Here is a 21,242-nt window from a genome sequence, read left to right on the forward strand (position 1 = left end):
GCAGTTATCTTTGGCTGTAGCTTTATCTATTGTTGGTTCAGTTAACTCAATATACTAGCAGACTAATAAATCAACAAAACAAACTCTCAAAATGTTGAGCTAACACTAGCAAGAGCTTGTGAACTTAGCAAACATGCCAATAATATACATTTCCTGTTGGAAACTATAGGGGACCATGAAAGACTCCTGCACTGCCACTTGAGTCATAAATTTTAAAATCCTGCACAGTAGGGGCTTTAACAAGTAACAGTTAAGGCATTTAGTGCATTGATATTTTTGGCCTGATGCATTTTTTGTGTTGACACAATAATAGATCTTTAGTTTTGTTTCATACTTGTAAATCTGGCACAAGCAATTTTCCAAATTGTTGACAGCAAACAATTCAGAAAACCTAAAATTATACATTTGCTGTAAATAAGCTGTTGTATTTCACATTGGTGTGTTAATATTTTTGATGTTATTATGTGACATCAACAGCAGACATTCTCCCTAATGCTCACTCCACTCACCTGTCAGGAAAGTCAGAACAGAGACTGTGTGCTGGCTAGGACGTAGAGGCCCTAACCTGGGTTAAGTGTCCTCCATCTGGATGCACCTCTCAACCTCAGCCCTTCTCTAAGCCTGGATGATGGATGGCCCTGCATCAAGGTCAGGACAGAGGTTGTGTGCCCATATTAACTACCCTCTTCCACTGATAGACTGTCAGACCCTTTGCGTCTGGAAGCCTCCCATCGGTCCTGATGTAAACAACTGCAGCAACGGGGGCTGTGTGGTGAGAGACAGAAGGGGAGAGTGGTCCCAAACATATATCATGTGGACAAAATATGTCGCAGGCAGTTTCCTGGAAAAAGGGCATTTTCATTTTTATATTACAACCTGTCTTTTACTGTGTTTTCGGAGCTTATAATGCCATCACGCTGCATTTCCCCTAAACAGGAAATGAGAACAAGTTGAATAAGAGCCAGGACTACAGTGATTTGACTGACGGCATCTCTGTCTTCACTGAGTCATAAAGTGGAGTTTAGAGGGGAGATCAACTGGATTCCATTTCAAGGATCTCTGTCATAGGCTGGACGATTTGTTTTGAAAAGCAGGACAACTCAAGGCAAATATTTGACCCAACCCAACAGACAATTCACTTTCTTGTTCTGCAGTTGTTGTTGTTGGTGATTATTATGTGAGTTTAGAGCACAGTGTGCATAATTTTTGCAGCTGCCTTTTTTGTGTATGCAGGGAAACACACACACACACACATATTCATGTAACCATTTAGTGTCATGTAGCGAATTTTGTTGCCAATGACGGCATGTAAGTGTAGAATAAAAATAAAAATAAAATAAATCTGACGCCTCTGTGTTTAATTTGCTCTGGCAGACGCGTCTGGTAACCCTCCTGCTCTGACAGATTTCCCTCCGTCCCGGTCCATGTCAGGCCAGTCAAAACTGTTTATCTAATATGGGACGGGTTTGACACAAAACAACCAACATGGCTGGGAGAGGGAGGTTCCAGACTAATTCACATTTGCCAGGCTAATCGACTGTTGGAGAAAAATTATAATAACGTATTTTTAACCATGCTAGTAGCATAGGTTGATGGATGTTGGTCTTCAACCTCTACGGGATGATTACCATGAAATTTTTAAAGACTTTTATTGTCCCCAGGGCCATTAACAGGAGGAAATTTTTAGTTTATAGTGACATGTCTCTACAACTATTAAATGAATTGCCATGAAATTTCATGGCAAAGTGGGCAATTATAACAAGAGTTATAAGAGAAAGCTATACCTAAACCCCCCAAGAATTTTACTCATAAAAAACACATACAACCCAACAAATCAAATTATTCCAGTATGTCCCTCTGCGCATCGGCATCTCGGTCTGCTTTGCAGTCACAGTATGTTACTTTAAGCTTTATTTGAAATGTTTAATAATAGTAGTCAAACACAAACTTGTCTCAGAGCATCAATTATTTTTCACTAAAACACAAATCTGACAGCAGCAGCATATATTCTGCCTGCTGCAGACACCAGCAGAGGTGCAGAATCATAACATTTAGTTCAAAGCCTACAGTATAGCCAGCTGAGAAAGAAGAGTGATCCGGCTTTGCCTGTGGAGCGTCTGTGTCTTCATGCTCCACTGCCTGCTTTAAAAGAAAGAGTGTTGCTCTGTTCCTCGCTGAGGTCTTTGGAAGGTGAACAGTAATTGCTGAGGGAGGATTTAGCCCTACGATGGAACAAAGCACCTCTTTTGTTTTACTGAGGTAACTCTTATACCCTGAGATGGAGCACTACTTCAGACATGAACTTTACACTTGAGTATAACATCTGGGTTGGTGACTCCATTTTGTGTTAGTGTGTCAGGGTGTTGTTAGTGTTGTTAACCACAGAGACAGACTGACTGACAGACACAGACCGTGTAGACTACATTATGACTCCATATTGTTCCTGACTCATTAGCTGGATTGGCCCTGTGGTAATGACATCATGGTGGCAGGACTCGCTTTTAAAGTCTGACCGCAGAGAGAGCAAACTGCGATGCTCTTTTAAAGGATTCTTTTATTCTGACTTCATCATGTGGTAAACTTTTCAGGAAACCCCAAACAAGTCTTCTCCCGCTATTAACGGCTTGGCAGACTGTTGCTAAATTAACGTACAGACATGGTTTCAGAGACTCTCACACTCTCGATCCATTTTGGACCCATTTCAGTTTGGTTTTGTGCTGGTACTGTGGTTGTGAAAACACTGTGCAGCACCTTTCGTTGATCTATCCAAAGCAACTGAAGCTGTGGACTCCTACAACTGCCCACTCTTACAGAGGCTGCACAATATTGATTCATTTCGGAATTACCTATTAGAACAGAACAATCTGTTGAACTGGGAAGCTACACTTCTGAATTTTTATAATTAACAAAAGGTGTTCCACAGGGTTCAATTTTAGGTCCTTTTACTGTTCATATCAACAATATTGTTTCATTTTTGGAAAACTGTCACACCCAGGATGACACAGAGTTGTATTAGGTTGTGGTTTCCGCACAACTGGCAGTTCTGCAAGTTGCTTTTGAAGAGCTAAGACTTTTACTAAAGGCTGATAAAACAGAGTTCATGCTATTTTCAGCGCCAGGGACCTTAGTCCATGATCTTCATATTTCACATATGAACACATTTAGGATAGAGGATACCTCGACATCTGGATAAATGAAAACTCACATTCAAACTTTGTATAGATAACTTGTGTGTCGACTTGGGCAAAGGTTTGCCTCTTTTTGTTGAAATGAAATGGCCCTTCTCATGTTTTAGTTTATCACTGTAATATGAGATTTATTGCAATGAAGTCAGTGCTACACATTATTGTATTTTATGTTACAGAATTAGGTGGATTTCCATCCAAGAGAGACGTGATTCTCGCTGGCATCGTTTTCACTCTGCTGATTGAGTCTTGCTTTGTGTTCTACAAGTTAGGTCTGAACTTGCAAAAACTGCTTTTAATTTTAGTACACCTAAAGCACTTCTTCGTTAGTGTATCTCTTTGTTGTTTTTCCTTTTGTTTATTTCTGTAATTGAGTCAATGTCATTGTAAATGAGCTTCATGTCTTGATGATCTCTCGAGGTTGAATACACACACACACACACACACACACACACACAAACACAAAACAGTCAGAGGATTATAAGACACCGGATGCTACCTACTCTTGTGCTTTGGAAAGCGAAAACAAAGAGAAAGAAAGAAACAATAGAGGATGTGAAGTGCTGGGAGACATGACTGTTCTGAAGTGACTAAAAATCATCTTTCCTTTTTTATTTGGTGCTACATAAGCATGTGTGAGTGTTGACCAGTCAGAGGGTGACGACGGCCTTGGCTCTGGTTGTCAGGTCTTTCAACACCCCTCCAGAGCCTCCTCAGCTCTGACCGGCATTGTTTGTGGAGAAGAAAGCTATCAGAGGATCTGCTCAAGATTAGGGTTGCCAACTGTTCCCTCTGCACCTTCCTGTTTTGCCGCAGGAATTCTTTTGGAAGGGGCAAAAAAAAAAGCACATAACTGCACAAATCTGACATAGTTAACCCTTTCCTCTCAACATTAGCCTTCGTGGAGGACAAATATTAAACTCAAGATTTGTGGTATTTTAGTTGTGGTAGCACACAGCGATGCTTCATTCTGAAACTTCTGTGTGTTCATGTTAGTGTTAGTGAGACGCTGCACTTTCCACTGATCTCGGTTAAAGGAATAGTTCAACATTTTGGGAAATGCACTTTAGCCAGTTTTTCTTGTCTGGAGTTAGATGACAAAACTTCACTCTCATGTGCATACCGTAAATATAACACTACCTTCAGCTGGTTAGATTAGTTTAGCACAGGGTCCGGACATTCGTATTTAAGACGAAGATGTGCCGATGTCAAAATTCTCTGCAATCTCTTGGAAAGAAAGCAAATGAGCGCATTCCTCATAATACCAAACCATTCCTTCGTGTGTTGAACAAAAGCTGTCTAATGCATTTATTGTGCGAGACATGACATAACCAAGTGAAATCTCACTAAAAACCTCACCTTCCTGTCATTCAAATCCACCTACTCTATTGTGTATATTTCTCTTCCCAAAGCCATTTCCTGCAGGGCACACACCCTCTTGCCATCTCTCTTCACTGTCTTTTCCTTTTATCCATCATCATTTCCCTCCTTTCTCTGTGACTTATTTACGCCCTCCTGTTCCTCCTCTCGTTCCCCTTCTCCTTCACTTTCCCTCTTCGGTCTCACTCGCATACACCTCCTCCTTCTCCTCCTACTTTTCACGTTTCCTTCTATCTAAATTGCAAATGGCAGGAGTGCTGACTGCCAGAGGAGCTCCTCAATGTCATTAGAGCTGACCCTGTGGATTAACTAGAGGAGAGAGGCGGTGTGTAGAAACTACAGATCAATAACACGGCTTATCCTGTGGGTTCTTTTACTTCACTTTGGATTTAGATCTGATAAGCTGAAATGTCCACTCTATTCCTGGATAACAAACAATAGGGTTGTGACTGTGTGACATAGTGTAAATAGAAATTATTAGGCAAAGTTTGAAGAGTGATTAAGGAAATGATGATTATAATTATAGGAAAACAGAGTCATTTTGAAGGGTAATTTCAAGGAATTATTCTGTTTGAGCTCACAGAAACTTCACACGTTTGAGCTGAAATGATTCAGAGTGGACGGTGTGAGAGAAAGAGGCTTAGGTATGTTTGGGTGTATCTGAGATTAAATCAAACAATATAAGCTTGAAATAAGAAATAAAACAAGACAGACAACAATGAATGAATAAATAAATGAATGAACTTGTCATCTAGATGTTAACTCCACCAGTAGTGGACACAGCTAGAACAAAATACCATCTGCCGCCATCTGGATTATCCAATAAACAACGTGATGTGATATTTATGAGATAAAGAGATGGATGGAGAGATAGATGTGTGTATCTGTGTGTATGTGTGTGTGTGTGTGTGTGTGTGTGTGTGTGTGTGTGTGGTTGGTTTACTAAGTTGGCAGGCAAAGTCAAGTCACTGTGAGCTCAACTAAACCTGATAGGTGCCCTTATCAGAGACAGCTAAAGCCAAAGCCTGTTATAAATGGCTGTGTTTGTGTGTGTGTGTGTGTGCGTGCAAGAGAGAGAGAGAGAGAGAGAGATCGAGAGAATGCACTCAACCAAAGACACACACACTTTCATGCCGAACATGTAGATCCACATCAGAAGATCACCTTTCTAAGACTCTTTTTCCTGATAGCAGAACATATCAACCACTCATCTGCATTTACAACAACCAACCGCACACATCAGAAGCTAATGTTTTCACATCGCACAAAAGATTCACCACAGGACGTCGCACTATCACACAAAGACGAGAAGATTATTATCAGAGCTGTTTATTATTCCTCACTCTGCCCTCTTTGATGAATGAAAGTGAATAAAAGCAAGAAACACAGTGTAAGGGGTGCCTGTGCTTTCACAGCTTATCGATAAGCTAAACCTCCAGAAGGGTCTGAGTCTCTCAGTACCGCTGCAACGATAAATTCTTTCCACTGCCTGTAAGTTGCACAGAAGCTAATGGACGGTTCGATTGAATAACAGATGGTGACAATTAGAGTTTGTTCACTGAAGTGACCCCAGCTTTTGAACTCTTCGTCTTTCAAAATTCAGCTGAAACGATTCTGATCTAACTGTCTTGTCAAACACTGAACTTGATGAAGTCCCATATATAAACACTTGACAAATATGAACTGAGCCATAAAACAAAGGGTGGAGGTTTTACCAACTTTGTACTAGACGTTTGGCGTAGTGGAAATTTCCTGAACAACTTGCTTAAAATCCTTAAGCTGAATTCCTAAAATATGTGCTAATGACAGTGCTGCTGGCCTATTGTAAGCAACTGTCTGTGTGGTTTTGTGTTTACCAAAATCCTGTCTATTTACAGCTAAGTACATTTCATCATACAGAAGACGCACAACATGAAAAATCTGGCACGGTAAGCAACGCACGGGTGCATCTGTAACAGCTCAAACACAATCGCTGACAAATCGTTTGTACAATATGTTGAGCCTCACTACACTCCAAAGAAACTCTCACAGTTCAGAGGAAAGAGCAAGCAGCTCCGGTCTCTCCTGAAACAGAGCAAGGCAGCACGTAGGAAAAGAGGAAAAGATAAGTGTTCAAGTTAACTTGTGCCAGGAGTTTTTATACGCCTTGTGCTGTCGGTTTTAATGGGTGGTTATGAACATTTTATGGCTGCATTGTGTGCCATAAACCTATCAATGGACAGTTTAGCTTCTTGTTATGAAAGCATTATGAAACATTACGTTTAGGATGCCACTGTGAAGCTTACTCCAGGAGTAGACATGAATCAACTGATCTGCATCTGGAGGAAATATGACATTTGGGTCATAAATGATAAGTTACACTTACAGTATGTTCTTTATTGTCATGGTTTATACTGTATGATGCACAGTGAGCATCAGAATAAAGTGCTGAGCTCCATCTAGTGGACCTAGTGATACCAAGGCTGGAGAGGAAAGCTTTTGTTTAATTTCCCCTTTTATTTTTCATCCCTGATATGTCAATAAAGTGTCAACAGAACAAACATGTTTGTGGAACTCAGCTTTGAAAATAAAAAGCTGAAATAATTATTTCTGAAGGCTCACTGGACACACCGGAACGACTTTCTACAACAAAAACGCTTGACAGGATGTCATGCAAATTAAACACAATAACATGGACAGGTATTTCCCACTTCTTTACGCACAACACGTATAATTTCATTCCCCTCCATTGTATATACATGGTGGTGTACCAAACCTACCACACACTCATCCCACTTGAGTTAAAGGTCCAGTGTGTAGCATTTAGGAGCAGAGATTTAACATTGTATAGGCAGAAATGGAACATAATGATGTTTTCATTAGTTCATCATAGGAATTGTTGTGTTTTTTATTTATTTATTTTAATCTTATCTTTTGTGGTTTTAGCTGTCACCTGAAGGGAGGATGAGACGAGGGGAGCTCTGGCTCTTAAAATCTACAAACACACCACTAGATGGCACTAAATCCTGTACAGTGGAGGAAAAATATAAGTGATTCTTTGACAAAGCATCCAGCATGAGGTGCTGTAAGAGTTCACCAGCATGTGGACTATCATTTCCATCACCTAAATTTAGATCATGATCATTAAGAGCCATTCCATCCATTTGGGTAAAAATACTGTTGAAATATGAAAATCTGTTTCTTAAGTCTTTGAACCACTTTGACGCTAATAGTACGTTACAGAAATGTTCTGCTGAGGGATACGATCCATTTTCTCATGAGAATTATTATTAGAAAGGAGTTATTAGAAAAGAGGGAAATGATGTTGAATAAAAGGAAAAGGCAGTAAAATCAGAAAATTATAAACAAACTAGGCACTACCCTCAGACCATAGGGCCTAGATTTATCACAGATAAAGAAAGGAAGCAAGAAACGTTTCATATACGTTGAGCTCATCAGATTTTAGAAGGATGGCCGAAGATGACACACAAGAAGCTGAATGTCTAACAAGAAGACATATATTTCTAAATAATCAATACAAAATGAATATAACTCATCAGGGATTTGACATCTAGACATCATCTCAACCTCTACTCAGGTAAGGCTTACAAAAATATAATGGGGCTGCTTCTCAGGGTTTGGGCTCGGCCCCTGACTTCCAGTGAAATCTTAATGCTTCAGCATACCAAGACATTTTGGACAATGCTATGCTTCCAACTTTGTGGCAACAGTTTGTTGAAGGTCCTTTTCTATTCCAGCATGACTGTGCCCCAGTGCACAAAGCAAAGCTCCATAAAGACATGGTTGAATGAGTTTGGTGTGGAAGAACTTGACTGGCCCACACAGAGCCCTGACCTCAACCCCATCCAACACCTTTGGGATGAACTGGAACGGAGATTGTGAGCCAGGCCTTTTGGCCCAACATCAGTGTCTGGCCTCACAAATGGGCACAAATTCCCACAGAAACACTCCAACATGTTGTGGAAAGCCTTCACAGAAGAGTGGAAGCTGTTAGAGCTGCAAAGCAGTCTGTGTATATACTGGAATGCATCCTCTATAGATACGTGGGGTGGGACCCTAACTGGCTCCACCCAAAATCTGGGTTGGTCCTTCGGCGCCTGCGCAGTCTGTTGACTGTTAAGGGTTTAGCGCAAACTGAGGTGTTGCTGTCCTGCTGTATCGCTTAACCCATTGCATAACCCGAAAAAGTTTTGTAAAACTTTTTTTTTATTTACCATTTGAAGTCGAGTCGCGGCGATGTTCCAGCAAACCTTCAAGAACTTCAACATCAATTTCAACCGTCTGAATGCGGAGAATTCTTACTCCAGTGGCGACCTGATAACAGGACACATCTCCTTCGACCTCACGAAGGAGACCAAGATCACTTCGATCACGATGGCAGTGAAGGGAAAGGCGGATGTCCACTGGTCGTCCGGCAGTGGGGGGAAAAACGGTCAGCGGAGGAACTATCATGCTGAAGTGAAATATTTTGACCTCAAAGCCGTCATCGTTGCAGAGAATGTCGGTATGCAGTCGCTGGGGCCATTTGGGTGCATGGCAACATTGGAAACAAATCAGTCATTGTTGAGAAAAGTCTCTCTGCTTGTGACCCCCTTGCAGCTACTGGCAGGACAACACAACTTCAGCCGGGCACGCACATGTATCCGTTTACATGTCAGCTCCCGCACGGGTGTGTTTCAGCAGTTTTTTTTGTCATTTTTTTATTTATTGTTGTAGTGATCACGTGGTATTTTAGATAAACACATTGATGCACAGAAATGAGCATGCAACGTAAAAGGGAAAGGGGGAAAAACAACCAAGACTGATTACTTCAACAGAGGGTACATCAGTTGTCTTCTTCTGACGTGTTAGTAACAGCTTGGTGACTTTTGCAAGTTGTGTCTTGTTTCCAGATTGGATCAGCTTCTTATTATTTACACTTCTACTTCTTCTTTTCTAATCATTTTGCAACAATGCAGAGACTTCCCAGCTTCCTTCAAAGGGGCTCATGGAAAAATAGTTTACACCTTGACAGTGGGGATCAATAGACCCTGGCATATGTCCAAAGACTTTGTGACAGAGCTGAACTTTGTGAGCCGCATGAATACCAACCTGCCAGAGCTGTGGGTAAGTCTTCCTTGACCCATGCAACATCCCTTTAACCCTTCCCACATAGTGTTTGGGGTGCACAGTTTCTCTGTTCTGGAACACTGTTTGAGTTTGCTGTGTGGCCATTTGACTGAGCACATTCATTCGGGAATATGTAACATGTAAGTAGTGTTGGGCTCTGTGGCCTGAAGATAATATCGTGCTATAATTTCTGTCCATTGTTCTACTGTGCCACTGTCTCTGTGTGGTTCTTCTGCAGTATCCTCTCTCAGGCACCAACACTATGACACTGTGCTGCCTGTGGTGCGCCTCAGGTCCCATCACACTGACGGCCGCTGCAGAGAAGAAAGCCTTTAGCCCTGGTACTCATCCCATCCGGTCACCTAATCATGACAGCGAAGCCTGAAATGTGTCATTAATATAACCACAGCTGTGTTTGTCCTTCCTCCAGGTGAAACTGTAAAAATCATTTGCAACATTCAGAACAGTTCGTCTCGAACACTTACTCCGAAGTTGAAACTGCAAGTGAAGCAGACTTTTTACACCCACAACAAGGCCAGCAAGAAGATATTTGTCAAAAACTTGAACTCCGTGACTGGAGAGCCTATCAGCCCTGATGCTTTGGATGTGCACGCTGAGTTCATGCTCACCATACCCTCATCGGCATCGCTCAGCATCTCAAACTGCAGTATCCTGCTCGTTGATTACATTATTGAGGTTGGTCCAGAGATGAAAGATGCTGGTAGAAATCATTCAGTCATCTTTAATTTATTACTTTACAAGTTTTTTTATGTTTTTTTGGTTTTCAGTGATTGGAATTTAAATTATTAACTGGTTGTTTTCTTGCGTCTTCTACAGGTGAACTTGAAGGTCTCATCTGCACCTGACCTCACAGTGCTGATTCCCATCATTCTGTTTTCTAACCCCATACAGCCTATTAGGGAGTAAATGCGTAAATATCCTGAAGTATTTTGAATGCGTCTACTATTACATGATAGAGGATTGTCTTTGTGTCTGGCTGCGCACTGTAATTTCTCAGCTTTGGCTTGTCACTCAGGGAGGTAGTAACAAGTATTCAGTTCTCAGGGTTTTAGTATCAGGCACACTTCAGGCGGGCCACACAGCGTTAAATGTTTACAATTCAACACACACACACAAAAAGAAAATTGTCATTTAGTTAACTTGCCTCCCTCCCCTCCTATATTTTCGCTTGGTTTAGTCTCCTTTTTAACACATGCATATATTGCATATCTTTTCTGTGTTATCTTATTAAATCAAAATATATAAAAATATCATGTCAGATTTGGAAATATATACACCACAGTGCTTTGTGAAGTGACTCTTCAGTATGTTTTATGTAAGCCAAAGAGACAAAACTTGCTTTGATGAAACTGTCTTTCAGCATCATACTGCCTTTTATCACTTATCAGTGTGTATGTGTGTGTTTTACCTGTGTACTGTTTACTGTGGATTATTATAGGAAATCTGTTCTGTTTGTGCGTACAGTTGAGTAGATTGAAGTATTGGGAACAGTGCGTTACACTTTGAATATTATTATTATTATTTTTTTAAAATGTATAATTAATGTGTATTTACAATGTCCACTAAAAAATACAATATCAAGAGCCTGTGTTGATGCATTGCATGTACTGTTAAGTTTTTTTGTCTTTTCATCTCGCCTTCCAGCATGTCTTTTAATTTTTGACGTGTACATGTACATAACTGTGTAAAGGTATTTTGCGCTGTAGTGCGACTAATTTACAAATTTGGGCACAGTTACTGTGCTCTAAATGATGATGATGATGATGATGATGATGAGACCTTCCGTGCGAACAGCTGAATTCTTGGCTAAATTGATTCAGTACTAAACGCATCAGATTGTGTGTAACTCCTTTCAGTGGGGAAAGCACCCTGTCAACTTCTTTCAGTAGTTCAGCTTAATTACGTACCATCAGCTTAATTTCCTGGAGGAAAGCTGTCCAATCTTTGCTGTTCAGCGGGCACATTTTAACCCTTTTTTTTAAGAGTTTTGTTTAAAGTGCCATCTCATTTCAAATGTGGATTCATATCTCAAGCTGTTACTTTCATGTTGTTGTTATGTGAAAGTTACATTTTGAAAGTGTAATGCAGCTGTTATGCTATATAGTGAGGTGAGTTAACACTTTGAGAGCCATATGTAATGTTTAAGTGGAATGGAAATAAATCTTGTTTGTTTCCAGATGTTTTACTGTAAATGATTGTGATTTTGCCCCTTTTCTACTTCCTCAGCTGCAAGTATGATGCACTGCATCTGATTTCCTGTAGGGGGCAGCATCACACAGGGTCACAGTGAGCTCCGCTTGCTGGAGCTCATGGAGCTCTCTGGACCTTCCTTTTTCCCCTTCATTTTTGTGTCAAGTGACAAACCTGTCGAAATGACTGCTGAAAACTACCACACATAATTGACAGTTGCTTGTGGATGATGTGCGTCACTACATGAACCTTAGAAAATAAATTAACTGGAGGGCTTAAAGGCTTCTGGCCAGGGTGGCTGCTGGACCACTGACAGTACCTTCACAAGTGGTCAACACACATGGTTGTTTTTGTGATAGTTTAAAAGACAGTCTGATGTCACAAGGCCATGGATTTAAACATTAATTTTAACGAAAATGGACTGTGATTTAGTGCACAGTGGTTGACACAACCTGGAAATAAAATGTTTGTAATTCATTTTTTTGTAACTGAAGCACATTACAACTTCTTAGACAGCAAGAAACATTTCTTACTTAATGTTTTATTAAGAGCTATTTAGAGTAACAATTAAAGATGATTAGGGATTCTTCCACACAATTCTGTGAAAATGCACTATATAGACAAAAGTATCAGGGCACACCTTTCTATCATTGAATTCAGGTGTGGTCTGGTCCATAAAGACATGGTTGGATGAGTTTGGTGTGGAAGAACTTGACTGGCCCACACAGAACCCTGACCTCAACCCCATCCAACACCTTTGGGATGAACTGGAACGGAGATTGTGAGCCAGGCCCTGTTGGTGTAAAGGTCATTTGTCCCAATACTTTTGTCCATATAGTGTATATGCATTCACTAACCTGGCTATGCACATCAGGTGAACTGCTGCACTTTTCCCTGGATGTCCTGGACTGACAGGTGTTAGACACGCCCACATTAGGACAGCCAGCAGCTTGCAGAGTGCACCCAGTTAGTCAGCATTCACACACACTATGAGTTCATTTGTTAGTTGGTGTTGTTTAACCACAGCAGTGATTTACACAAGAAACACTCATGGAAATGTTTACACCAACTGACTTTACCTTGAGTAGCATTTCATATTGTTAGAGATAACAATCCATTCCAGTTTGACAAGTAAGCAAGATTTATTGATGTATTGTGGTTTAATCATTACCAAACCAAAGTGTCTACCTGCATGCTCAGACACACCTCACAACATATAAAATCTCCGTTTTCACTGTCTCACCTGGCACTTATGGCTCTGCTTTGTTATACGAGATATCATGTCGAATAACGTTACGAGCTTCTCCGTGGGCTATAACCCCATCAACAAAAGCAACATTTTCACCAGTGGAAACTGTATCACAGGACAAGTTACACTAGAGGTGACAAAGGAAAGCAAAGTAGATTCACTCTTTGTGAAGCTGAAGGGGAAAGCAGAAGTGAAATGGACTGAATATTACGGAAAAACGGCCGTAACATACTACAGCAAAGAGAAGTACTTCAGTATAAAGCAATGTATAATGCAGGGTAAGTAAGCTGCTTATGTCATTCAATGTCAAAGCAACCTGCTCGTGGCCAGACTGTGTTTAGTTTATTTGTATAAGACAAGATAATCCTTTAATCAGTCCCATAACTGGGAAATTACAACAACATAACATAAACAAAATAATGTAGAGAAGTTTCTTTTTTTATTTTATTGTTTGTTTAAATTTTAAGGCCACACCAGAGGTTAGACAAATCTCAATGAATGATTTAGAAAGCTCAAGACTTACACTGACCGAATATTCGAGTTTGATGTTTGTGTCTTTGTGGCTCACTCACACTGACAGAAAACACAAGGTACCACAGGAAGTTTGTTCTTAAACTTTCTCTCCCTTTTGTCTTTCTGATTTAACACTCACAGAGGGCAACCATGCTGATTCGGGTAGTCTAAGAGTTAATAATGTGTTTATTTCTCATCTGTCTAACAAACCTTAATCTGTGATAGAAGCCGCATTAATTGGCTTTATTATTGGCTTTCAGGCAATAATATTGTCGACCAGGGCCGCCATGTCTACCCATTCACCTTTAACATCCCTGCACAGTGAGTATTCTCTCTAAAACCCCAAATCAAAAATATTATTGAAAGCATCTTCTGCAATAGAAATAATCTTTAATTTCCATTTGATTGAGTAGCTATATGATGTAGTTCCTCCTGATGCTTTGTGAGGATCAGCCTCAGATAATCTAAATAAAGTGTTTTGTGCATTGTGTTGTCACGTCTCGCAGAGACCTGCCGTCCTCCTTCAAAGGCTCCTGTGGAAAGATCAAGTACACACTGCAGGCAAATCTGAGCAGGTCAATGAGAGTCGACAGAACAGCTAAGGCCAAGTTCACCCTCATCCACTATGGAAACAAAGATCTATCGCTGATGGTACCCACCTTTCGATATGCACTCATGCACTCCCAAACGCTTGTCTAACGTCCAATGACTTGATGAGTTAAGCTATCTCTTACTAATTTGTCACTTTGCTGTCAGACTCCACAGCACAGCATCACTGAGAAAAAAATGAAGCTCTTTACATCAGGAACAGTGGGCATGGACGCACGTATTGAGCAAACAGGCTTCCGCCAAGGTAGTTTTAGAGTGTGTGTGCTCTGAAATTATGAAATTATTATTTAAGTTATATCATTACTTCTCAGATTATCTTAACGGTGGTAGGAAAGTGGAAGCAAAGTACGCTGAACCGTGTGCAGTTCAAAGTTCCTTTGCTCACGGAAATGTTTAAATGTCTAAAGATAAGACAACAACAAATGAGGCTTGTAGCAACAGTAATGATGGAGAGATAATCCTGATATTTTCTTTGGGTTGGATAAATTGCTCCTTTAAAACATACCAAACAGTAATAATATTGTATGCAGTACAAAGTTATTGCTGTCTATCATTTATGCGTAGATGTTAGCCAGAGCTTATGAGGGATGATTATATTTATAGAGAGCATGTTTTGTGATTAACTAAGTGCTGTACTGTTTTTCAGGGGAAGGCATAAAGGTTGTGGCCTCCATTCACAACAAATCATCTCGCAATATCACACCCAAGTTCTGTTTGTATGTGAAGTACAGTTACTTTGCAAAGGGGAAGAGAAAAGTCGTAACCAAAGACATCCTGAAAGAGGTGGGTGATGCCGTCCCACCCTCTGCAGGCCAGACTGTCACCAAGATCGTCAACATACCTCCCACCGCAGGGCCCTCCATCCTGAACTGCAGCATCCTCAAAGCAGAGTACAGGCTCAGGGTGTGTATCTCGTCCCCTAAAACATGTCAGTATGTTGAGGACTTAATGAGCGCTATGACAAGTGCTGATGATGTCTCCACCACAGGTCTATCTGGATGTCAAGTATGCTTCAGACCCCGAGATCAAGTTTCCCATAGTCATCCTGCCTGCTTTACTGGGGCCTGATGGGGAACATCTGGCAGTTCAGCCTACCAATGGATATGAAGCATTCGCAAGCTCAGATATGCTGGGTGGGACCAGCTTCCTACAATACCCAACAGCCTCGGGCACTTCTGCTCCACCTCCATCCTATGGGACATATGGCTTGTACCCCTCCGTGACCAATTTTAATGTAAAATCCTAGAAACCCAAATAGAGATTTGGAGGGTGTCGTTTAAGTCATAGTATGACTTGAAATTATAAACTACCACGATGAAATATTAACATTTGTTCTTAATCCCTTTTTTCCTCTTTTCTAATTTTTTTGGGGTAATTATACAATTCTTGAGAGTAGAAATGAAGGGAGTTGATCAGCTTCCATATGACTTTGACGATTTTATTGGCAGTAAAAGATTTTCTTAGCTCATTGTCTGAGCTCATACTGATATATTGTAACTTATATTTGGCTCTTCCTGCTTTTTTCACATAAACAGTGAATACAAATAAGCACAATCTGTTTCTCATGAATAAAATCTCTTATTCCAGAATGGATACATAAAATGGTTTGAAATTACACAGTTCAGGAAAGTAACTAACTGTACTGTACAGTTTTGAGGTACTTGTACTTCAGCTGACAAGTGAATGCCAGCTCAAACCTCCCTGCTGTATTACAATAAACGTTTTTACTCAACTTGTTTCCTGGGTTTGTGTTGGATCCAGTCATACGTACACCAATAAACCGCAACATTAAAACCACCTGCTTAATATTTTGTAGGCTACGTTGTCCAGGTGGGGGGAAGAGCAGTTCCCGCTGGGGGTGGAGTGTATTTGGTCTGCCATTTTTAGGTGGGTGGTGCATGTCAAAGAGCATCCACATGATTACCAAAACAGAAGGTTTCCCTGAAGCACGTTGCATTGTAAACAGTACTGTGTCTGATTATTTTGATGTTTTTATTGCAGTATTTGGGTTAAAACAGTTTTTTTCTGCCCTCTCATCCACGCCAAATTTCTCTGGCGGAAGTACACAAGTTGAGCTCGAAAGCAGGGAGGAGTAGGAGGAGGAGGAGGAGGAGGAGGAGGAAATGTTGTTGTACCATAGCAGAGAGCACCCCAGGGCAGGGAGACACCCAACTCGCAAAGTCGGTGTCGAGTTTACTGTTTTATCTTCTCCGAGTAAACAACGGAACCATGCCGAGCGTAAAGAGCGTCAAAGTCACCTACGACCCTATCAATGAGAGAAACACTTTCAGCAGCGGTGACAGCATTTCGGGTCGAGTCACCGTGGAAGTGGAGAAAGACTGTGAGATTCAGTCGCTCCTAATTAAATTCAAAGGGAAGGCGGACGTGCTTTGGTCCGAGAAGCACGGTCAAACTACCGTCGTGTACCACGCCAAGGATAAGTACTTCAGCGTGAAACATTATTTCATTCAAGACCACAAGAAGAAACACAAAAGTAAGTGAGAAAAAACGTGAACGTGAACTGGCTTTGCTAGACTGCAGGATTTAAAAAGTCTGAGCGTTGCACAGGAGAAATTGGAAACTTCTGTGGGGATGCACGTATCAATAGTACTATGAAAAATACGGAAAAAGTGTGTTCAAGCACCATGCAGAAATACGAGATTGGAAGAAATGTGGGGCTGCAGTTAACAGAGGGTTTGATGTTGGCTGAGGCTGAGGCTGAGGTGCATTGCAATGAACTCTGTCTTTTTATCTATCAGTTTTGCATTAATATCAAAAGGAGTTGGACTCCTGTTCATGTTAAATAACAAGATGCTGCAGTCATGGAGGTGATGGTGATGTGCATGCAGATGATGTGCAGATTGTTTATTATCTCATGTAACACGTGTTAATTACAGTTGGCAGATGAGTCACTGTGCTGACTTTTTTTCCAGATGATGACAGTGAAGCACAACTCTTAAACCAGAATGGAGAAACATGTAAGTCTTTCTCAGTTCTGTCTCAGCCTGTGGTGAGGACCTTACATCCAAAGTGTTAGGGTTTTGCAAAGTAAATGACACCATTAGCTTTTTTCTTCTTACTTTTCAGACAGCAATGTTATTCCTCCAGGAATCCACATTTACCCGTTCACCTTTCAGATCCCTTTCCAGTAAGTGATCATGCTTTTAATGTTCCCATAATGGTTTGGATGGACTTTTCAGATTTATTTGTTTTCTATACAGTGACAATAAGTGCATATTATCTGCTCAGAAACATTTTAAGAGATCATCTTCAGGTTCTGCAGCTGTACTTCATTTTTAGAAATGTCCTACAGACCCTCTGTAGAGTTTGTACATTCTTTGTGTTAATGTTATAAATTTCTCCTGTTCCTCTGGCCTTCTGCTCCTGTGCTTTAGGGAAATGCCCTCGTCGTTCAAAGGCTCTGTTGGTAAAATTGTGTACTTGCTGGAAGCCAAGCTGAGCAGATCAATGAGGATTGACAAGAAAGATTCAACCAAGATCAACTTTGTGACACACGCAGATGTGAGCAGCAACCCTGCACTAATGGTGGGTGCTGATGTGCATGTTCATTCACCACTATTTAGACACAGCTTCAGTAACACGTAAACAACACTTTCAGGTCTTATTGTTGACCGTATAAAGATGGACAATGGGAATGCCTTTCCTTCTGACACATACAAATACTTTTTTGTACTTGTACTTTTGGCACATGTTCCATCAGCCACCAGAGGGTATCCATCTTTACTGTATTTACATAGGAATAGTTAACACAGTTTCTTGGACGCAGACATTTGATACACCAGAGTCAAAGTCCTCTCAGTTGTTTTAAGTGTATTACATTCATTAATCTGGTTTTCCTCCAGACACCACAGCATGAGACTAAGGATAAGAAAATGAAGGTCTTCACCTCAGGAACAGTGGCCATGGATGTGAAACTTGAAAAAACTGGATTCTTCCAAGGTGAGCCCTCTTTCAAGCCCTCAAAGTGATATAGAAACGTATTGGTCTCAAACCGACGGTTCATTGGACATTCTGGTCTATTTTGCAGGAGAGGGATTAAAAGTTCAGGCCTACATTGAGAACAACTCGTCTCGTGAAATCAAGCCCAAGTACTGCATATACAGAAAGCACAGCTTCTTTGCTGATGGGAAGAGAAGAGTTGATACCAAAGACCTCTTAAAAGAAGTGGGAGAGCCCATCCCTCCTTCCACTAATGAAAAGGTTTCAAGAGTCATTACCATCCCTCAGGATATGGAGCCCTCCATCCACAACTGCAGCATCATAAAAGTGGAGTACAGACTCAGGGTGAGCTTCTGTATGTTCTTCTGTTTGTTCTTATGTGAATGTGCACAAAAAGGTCATGTCTCCTGAAAAAGGGGGGGTATTGGCTTATGTCAGTGTAGGTCCTAGCGAAGGCAACCGGATATCTTTTAGGTTGCTGGAGATGTTTCACCTCTCATCCGAAAGGCTTCTTCAGTTCTAAGACTGATGGGGAGTCCCTGTGTGATGACTTTACAGGTCGAAGTTGCCTGATCTTGATTCATGATATGAGTCAGACTTATCACGACTGATTCAATCATGAGAAACATCTGACTGTAGCTGGCTTTGCTTAGCTACTGGGCCATACTCGAACAGTGAAACTGCACCTCCAGATGCAGGCAGCAGGCCTAGTCTAGTCTTGAGTTCAATTTTTCAGCCAGTTTGGTGTGTTCCAGATGTCAAAACCCAAGCAGCAGCCTGCTCTCTATCAGTCACTACATATATGAGTCTAGACAAACATAGATGTAAACTTGAGCTTGGCTGGTGCAAGGAGGCATGTAGCCACAAGGCAGTAATTGTAGTTTTAAAGTTTTGTCAATGTTGTGCTTTTTACACACACCATTTTTTCACCTTTTCTCTGATAAGCTACGACGGCACCGTGCAGAGCCTGAAGGAGTTTGCAGAAGGAATCGGTTATGTACTCAGGAAGTTCATAATTCTCATTGTATGTAATATAAACATCCAGAAATATAACCTCAGTGTTTTCCACAGGTCTACCTCGATGTCAAATACGCTTCTGATCCAGAGATTAAGTTTCCCATAGTCATCCTGCCCGCCTCTCCGGTTCCTGCTCTTGCACCACCACCTGCTGCTTCTGGCTTTGGATTTGAACCATTTGGCAACACAAACCCACCGGCATGGGGCTCTGCACCACCGCAACCACCAGCAGCGCCCCACCCCCTGGATCCCCCGCCTCCCTATGGAGCGTATGGATTGTATCCGTCTTTTACAGATTTTGGCGATAAAAAATAAGTCAGTGATGGGACTTTGAAGATACCTGGACAAACACTTGGTTATCACAAAACAGTAGCTTTCTTTTTTGTGTTTGTATGAATTTGGTTGAAATTGGCTTTCACAAGATTCTATTAGAGTTTACTTTGATATTTACTAAAACCTGAATAATTCTGGATTTTTGGGGCTGATATTGTTATTGAAGAATATAACTGACCAGTGTTAACACTGTTACATAATCCAAAAAGATTAGTCATCATCTTGTGCTAGCGGACATATGTTTTATCAAGGCAAGATTTTTCTTACATAACTCTGTGGTTTGATTGAACCTGTTTGCTTGAAACTGCCACTATGGTACTCAGCTCTTTTGTCCTTTGTACAGGGGAGTGTCATGCGTGAAACAAAAGTGGTAAAATATGTCGAATCATTTCCAAAATAACCTGCTGTAAAATAAGCAGCTGCAAAGTAGGGATCATTGCACAATTTCAGTTACCTCTGCAGGAGCAGTCTGTGATTCTGCGAAGTCGGTGTTATTGTATCTGTAGTGACAGAAGAAGATGCAGTAACTGTTACAGGAACATGACTTTCTGAGTTTTAATATTGTTGAAAGGCTGTCAGATATAAGCTCTCCTGTTCCAGATAGTACTGTAATATTTTCTCTATGATATGACTGTTGTAGTTTAGTGGAAATTCATGTATTAACGCACACATTTAAATAACTCTTCTCTAGTTTTACGTGTAAAGGTCAGTTTACCCGTCAGGGTTTGTACTTCCAACACTTAAATGTATTTTGTGTCTCTGAAGGGAACTTTGTAAAAGCAGAAAGGAAAACCCCAGTAATGTTATCACAGTTATTTTAAGGCTTGAGCCTGAAATATTTAACCAAATGTTTGTGTTTTATAAGATAAAGTTTAACAGCCAACACAGGTCTTGTCCCATAATGTCACTGTTCACTGACATTATGGGACTAACAGGATCGAGCATATTTCAAGCTTGGCTCAAGTCGGTCAAGTCAGGATCTTGCTGCCTCTGCTGATAGGACTTTGACCTTTGTTTTATTTGTATTTCTGGTGTACTCCTGCTATATTGCATGTATTTTTTTGTCCTACCTCTGTCGTGAATTTCACAGAGGGAGGGAGTTAATTATAGGCATACACTGTGAATGATGAAATAAGTGAGCCACAGACACAAGATCAACTCTGGAATACAGATACTGTTCTGTTGATGTGTGTAAACATTGAATTCGGCCTTTGTGTCGAGTGATGTGTGATGTTACTGGATGTAGTGTTACTGTTCATTACATTTCTTTGTGCTGTTTTCACTGAACTCTGTAACCATATGTTTGTCCTGCCAGCATGCTAAAAGTTCTTTAAACAAAAAAAAAGGCTTTGGAAATAAACCCACTTTGTTGCCATAAAATTAGATCATAATAAGCAGCACCTGTGTTTACAGAAGTTTGGTTTACATGACTCACATCCACGAGGGGTGAACGCACAATTGATTCAACAGACTCGGTCCATATGTTCTGCCTGCACACAAATTCAAATTGAAGTTGGCCTCATGAATTCATATCCACCTGTGGCATTAACGCTGCTGCTCAAATACAATGAAAGTGACTGGAATTTCATTTGTGTTTCCCAAAATGTCTGTATTGAAAGTTGACCAGGTAGTCTGTGTTCGATAACAGACTACCTGGCTGGATAATATATTAATTA

The 21,242-nt window shown here is 40.8% G+C and overlaps 3 protein-coding genes across 3 annotated transcripts; all 3 read left to right on the forward strand.

The window, feature by feature from the left end:
* The first annotated feature begins 8,654 nt into the window (after positions 1–8,654).
* Positions 8,655–11,873, forward strand: LOC124058095 (arrestin domain-containing protein 3-like). Its single transcript, XM_046386965.1, has 6 exons — positions 8,655–9,069; positions 9,165–9,234; positions 9,524–9,671; positions 9,913–10,015; positions 10,105–10,370; positions 10,512–11,873. Exons 1-6 carry the CDS (start codon positions 8,802–8,804, stop codon positions 10,599–10,601), a joined length of 945 nt encoding a protein of 314 aa, XP_046242921.1. The 5' UTR covers positions 8,655–8,801; the 3' UTR covers positions 10,602–11,873.
* A 1,979-nt stretch (positions 11,874–13,852) lies between these two features.
* On the forward strand, positions 13,853–15,716 carry LOC124057651 (arrestin domain-containing protein 3-like; the record flags this gene model as incomplete). The annotated part of the gene is made up of 5 exons (XM_046386120.1): positions 13,853–13,968; positions 14,154–14,298; positions 14,404–14,500; positions 14,903–15,159; positions 15,245–15,716. Coding segments are annotated over 5 exons (873 nt in total), but the record flags the coding sequence as incomplete, so codon positions are not given.
* A 428-nt stretch (positions 15,717–16,144) lies between these two features.
* On the forward strand, positions 16,145–20,949 carry LOC124058097 (arrestin domain-containing protein 3-like). Its single transcript, XM_046386967.1, has 7 exons — positions 16,145–16,750; positions 17,190–17,234; positions 17,344–17,404; positions 17,652–17,802; positions 18,120–18,216; positions 18,305–18,561; positions 19,288–20,949. Exons 1-7 carry the CDS (start codon positions 16,486–16,488, stop codon positions 19,546–19,548), a joined length of 1,137 nt encoding a protein of 378 aa, XP_046242923.1. The 5' UTR covers positions 16,145–16,485; the 3' UTR covers positions 19,549–20,949.
* The last annotated feature ends 293 nt before the right edge of the window (positions 20,950–21,242 follow it).

Source organism: Scatophagus argus, chromosome 4, assembly GCF_020382885.2.
Source record: "Scatophagus argus isolate fScaArg1 chromosome 4, fScaArg1.pri, whole genome shotgun sequence".
NCBI classification, from domain to species: domain Eukaryota; kingdom Metazoa; phylum Chordata; class Actinopteri; family Scatophagidae; genus Scatophagus; species Scatophagus argus.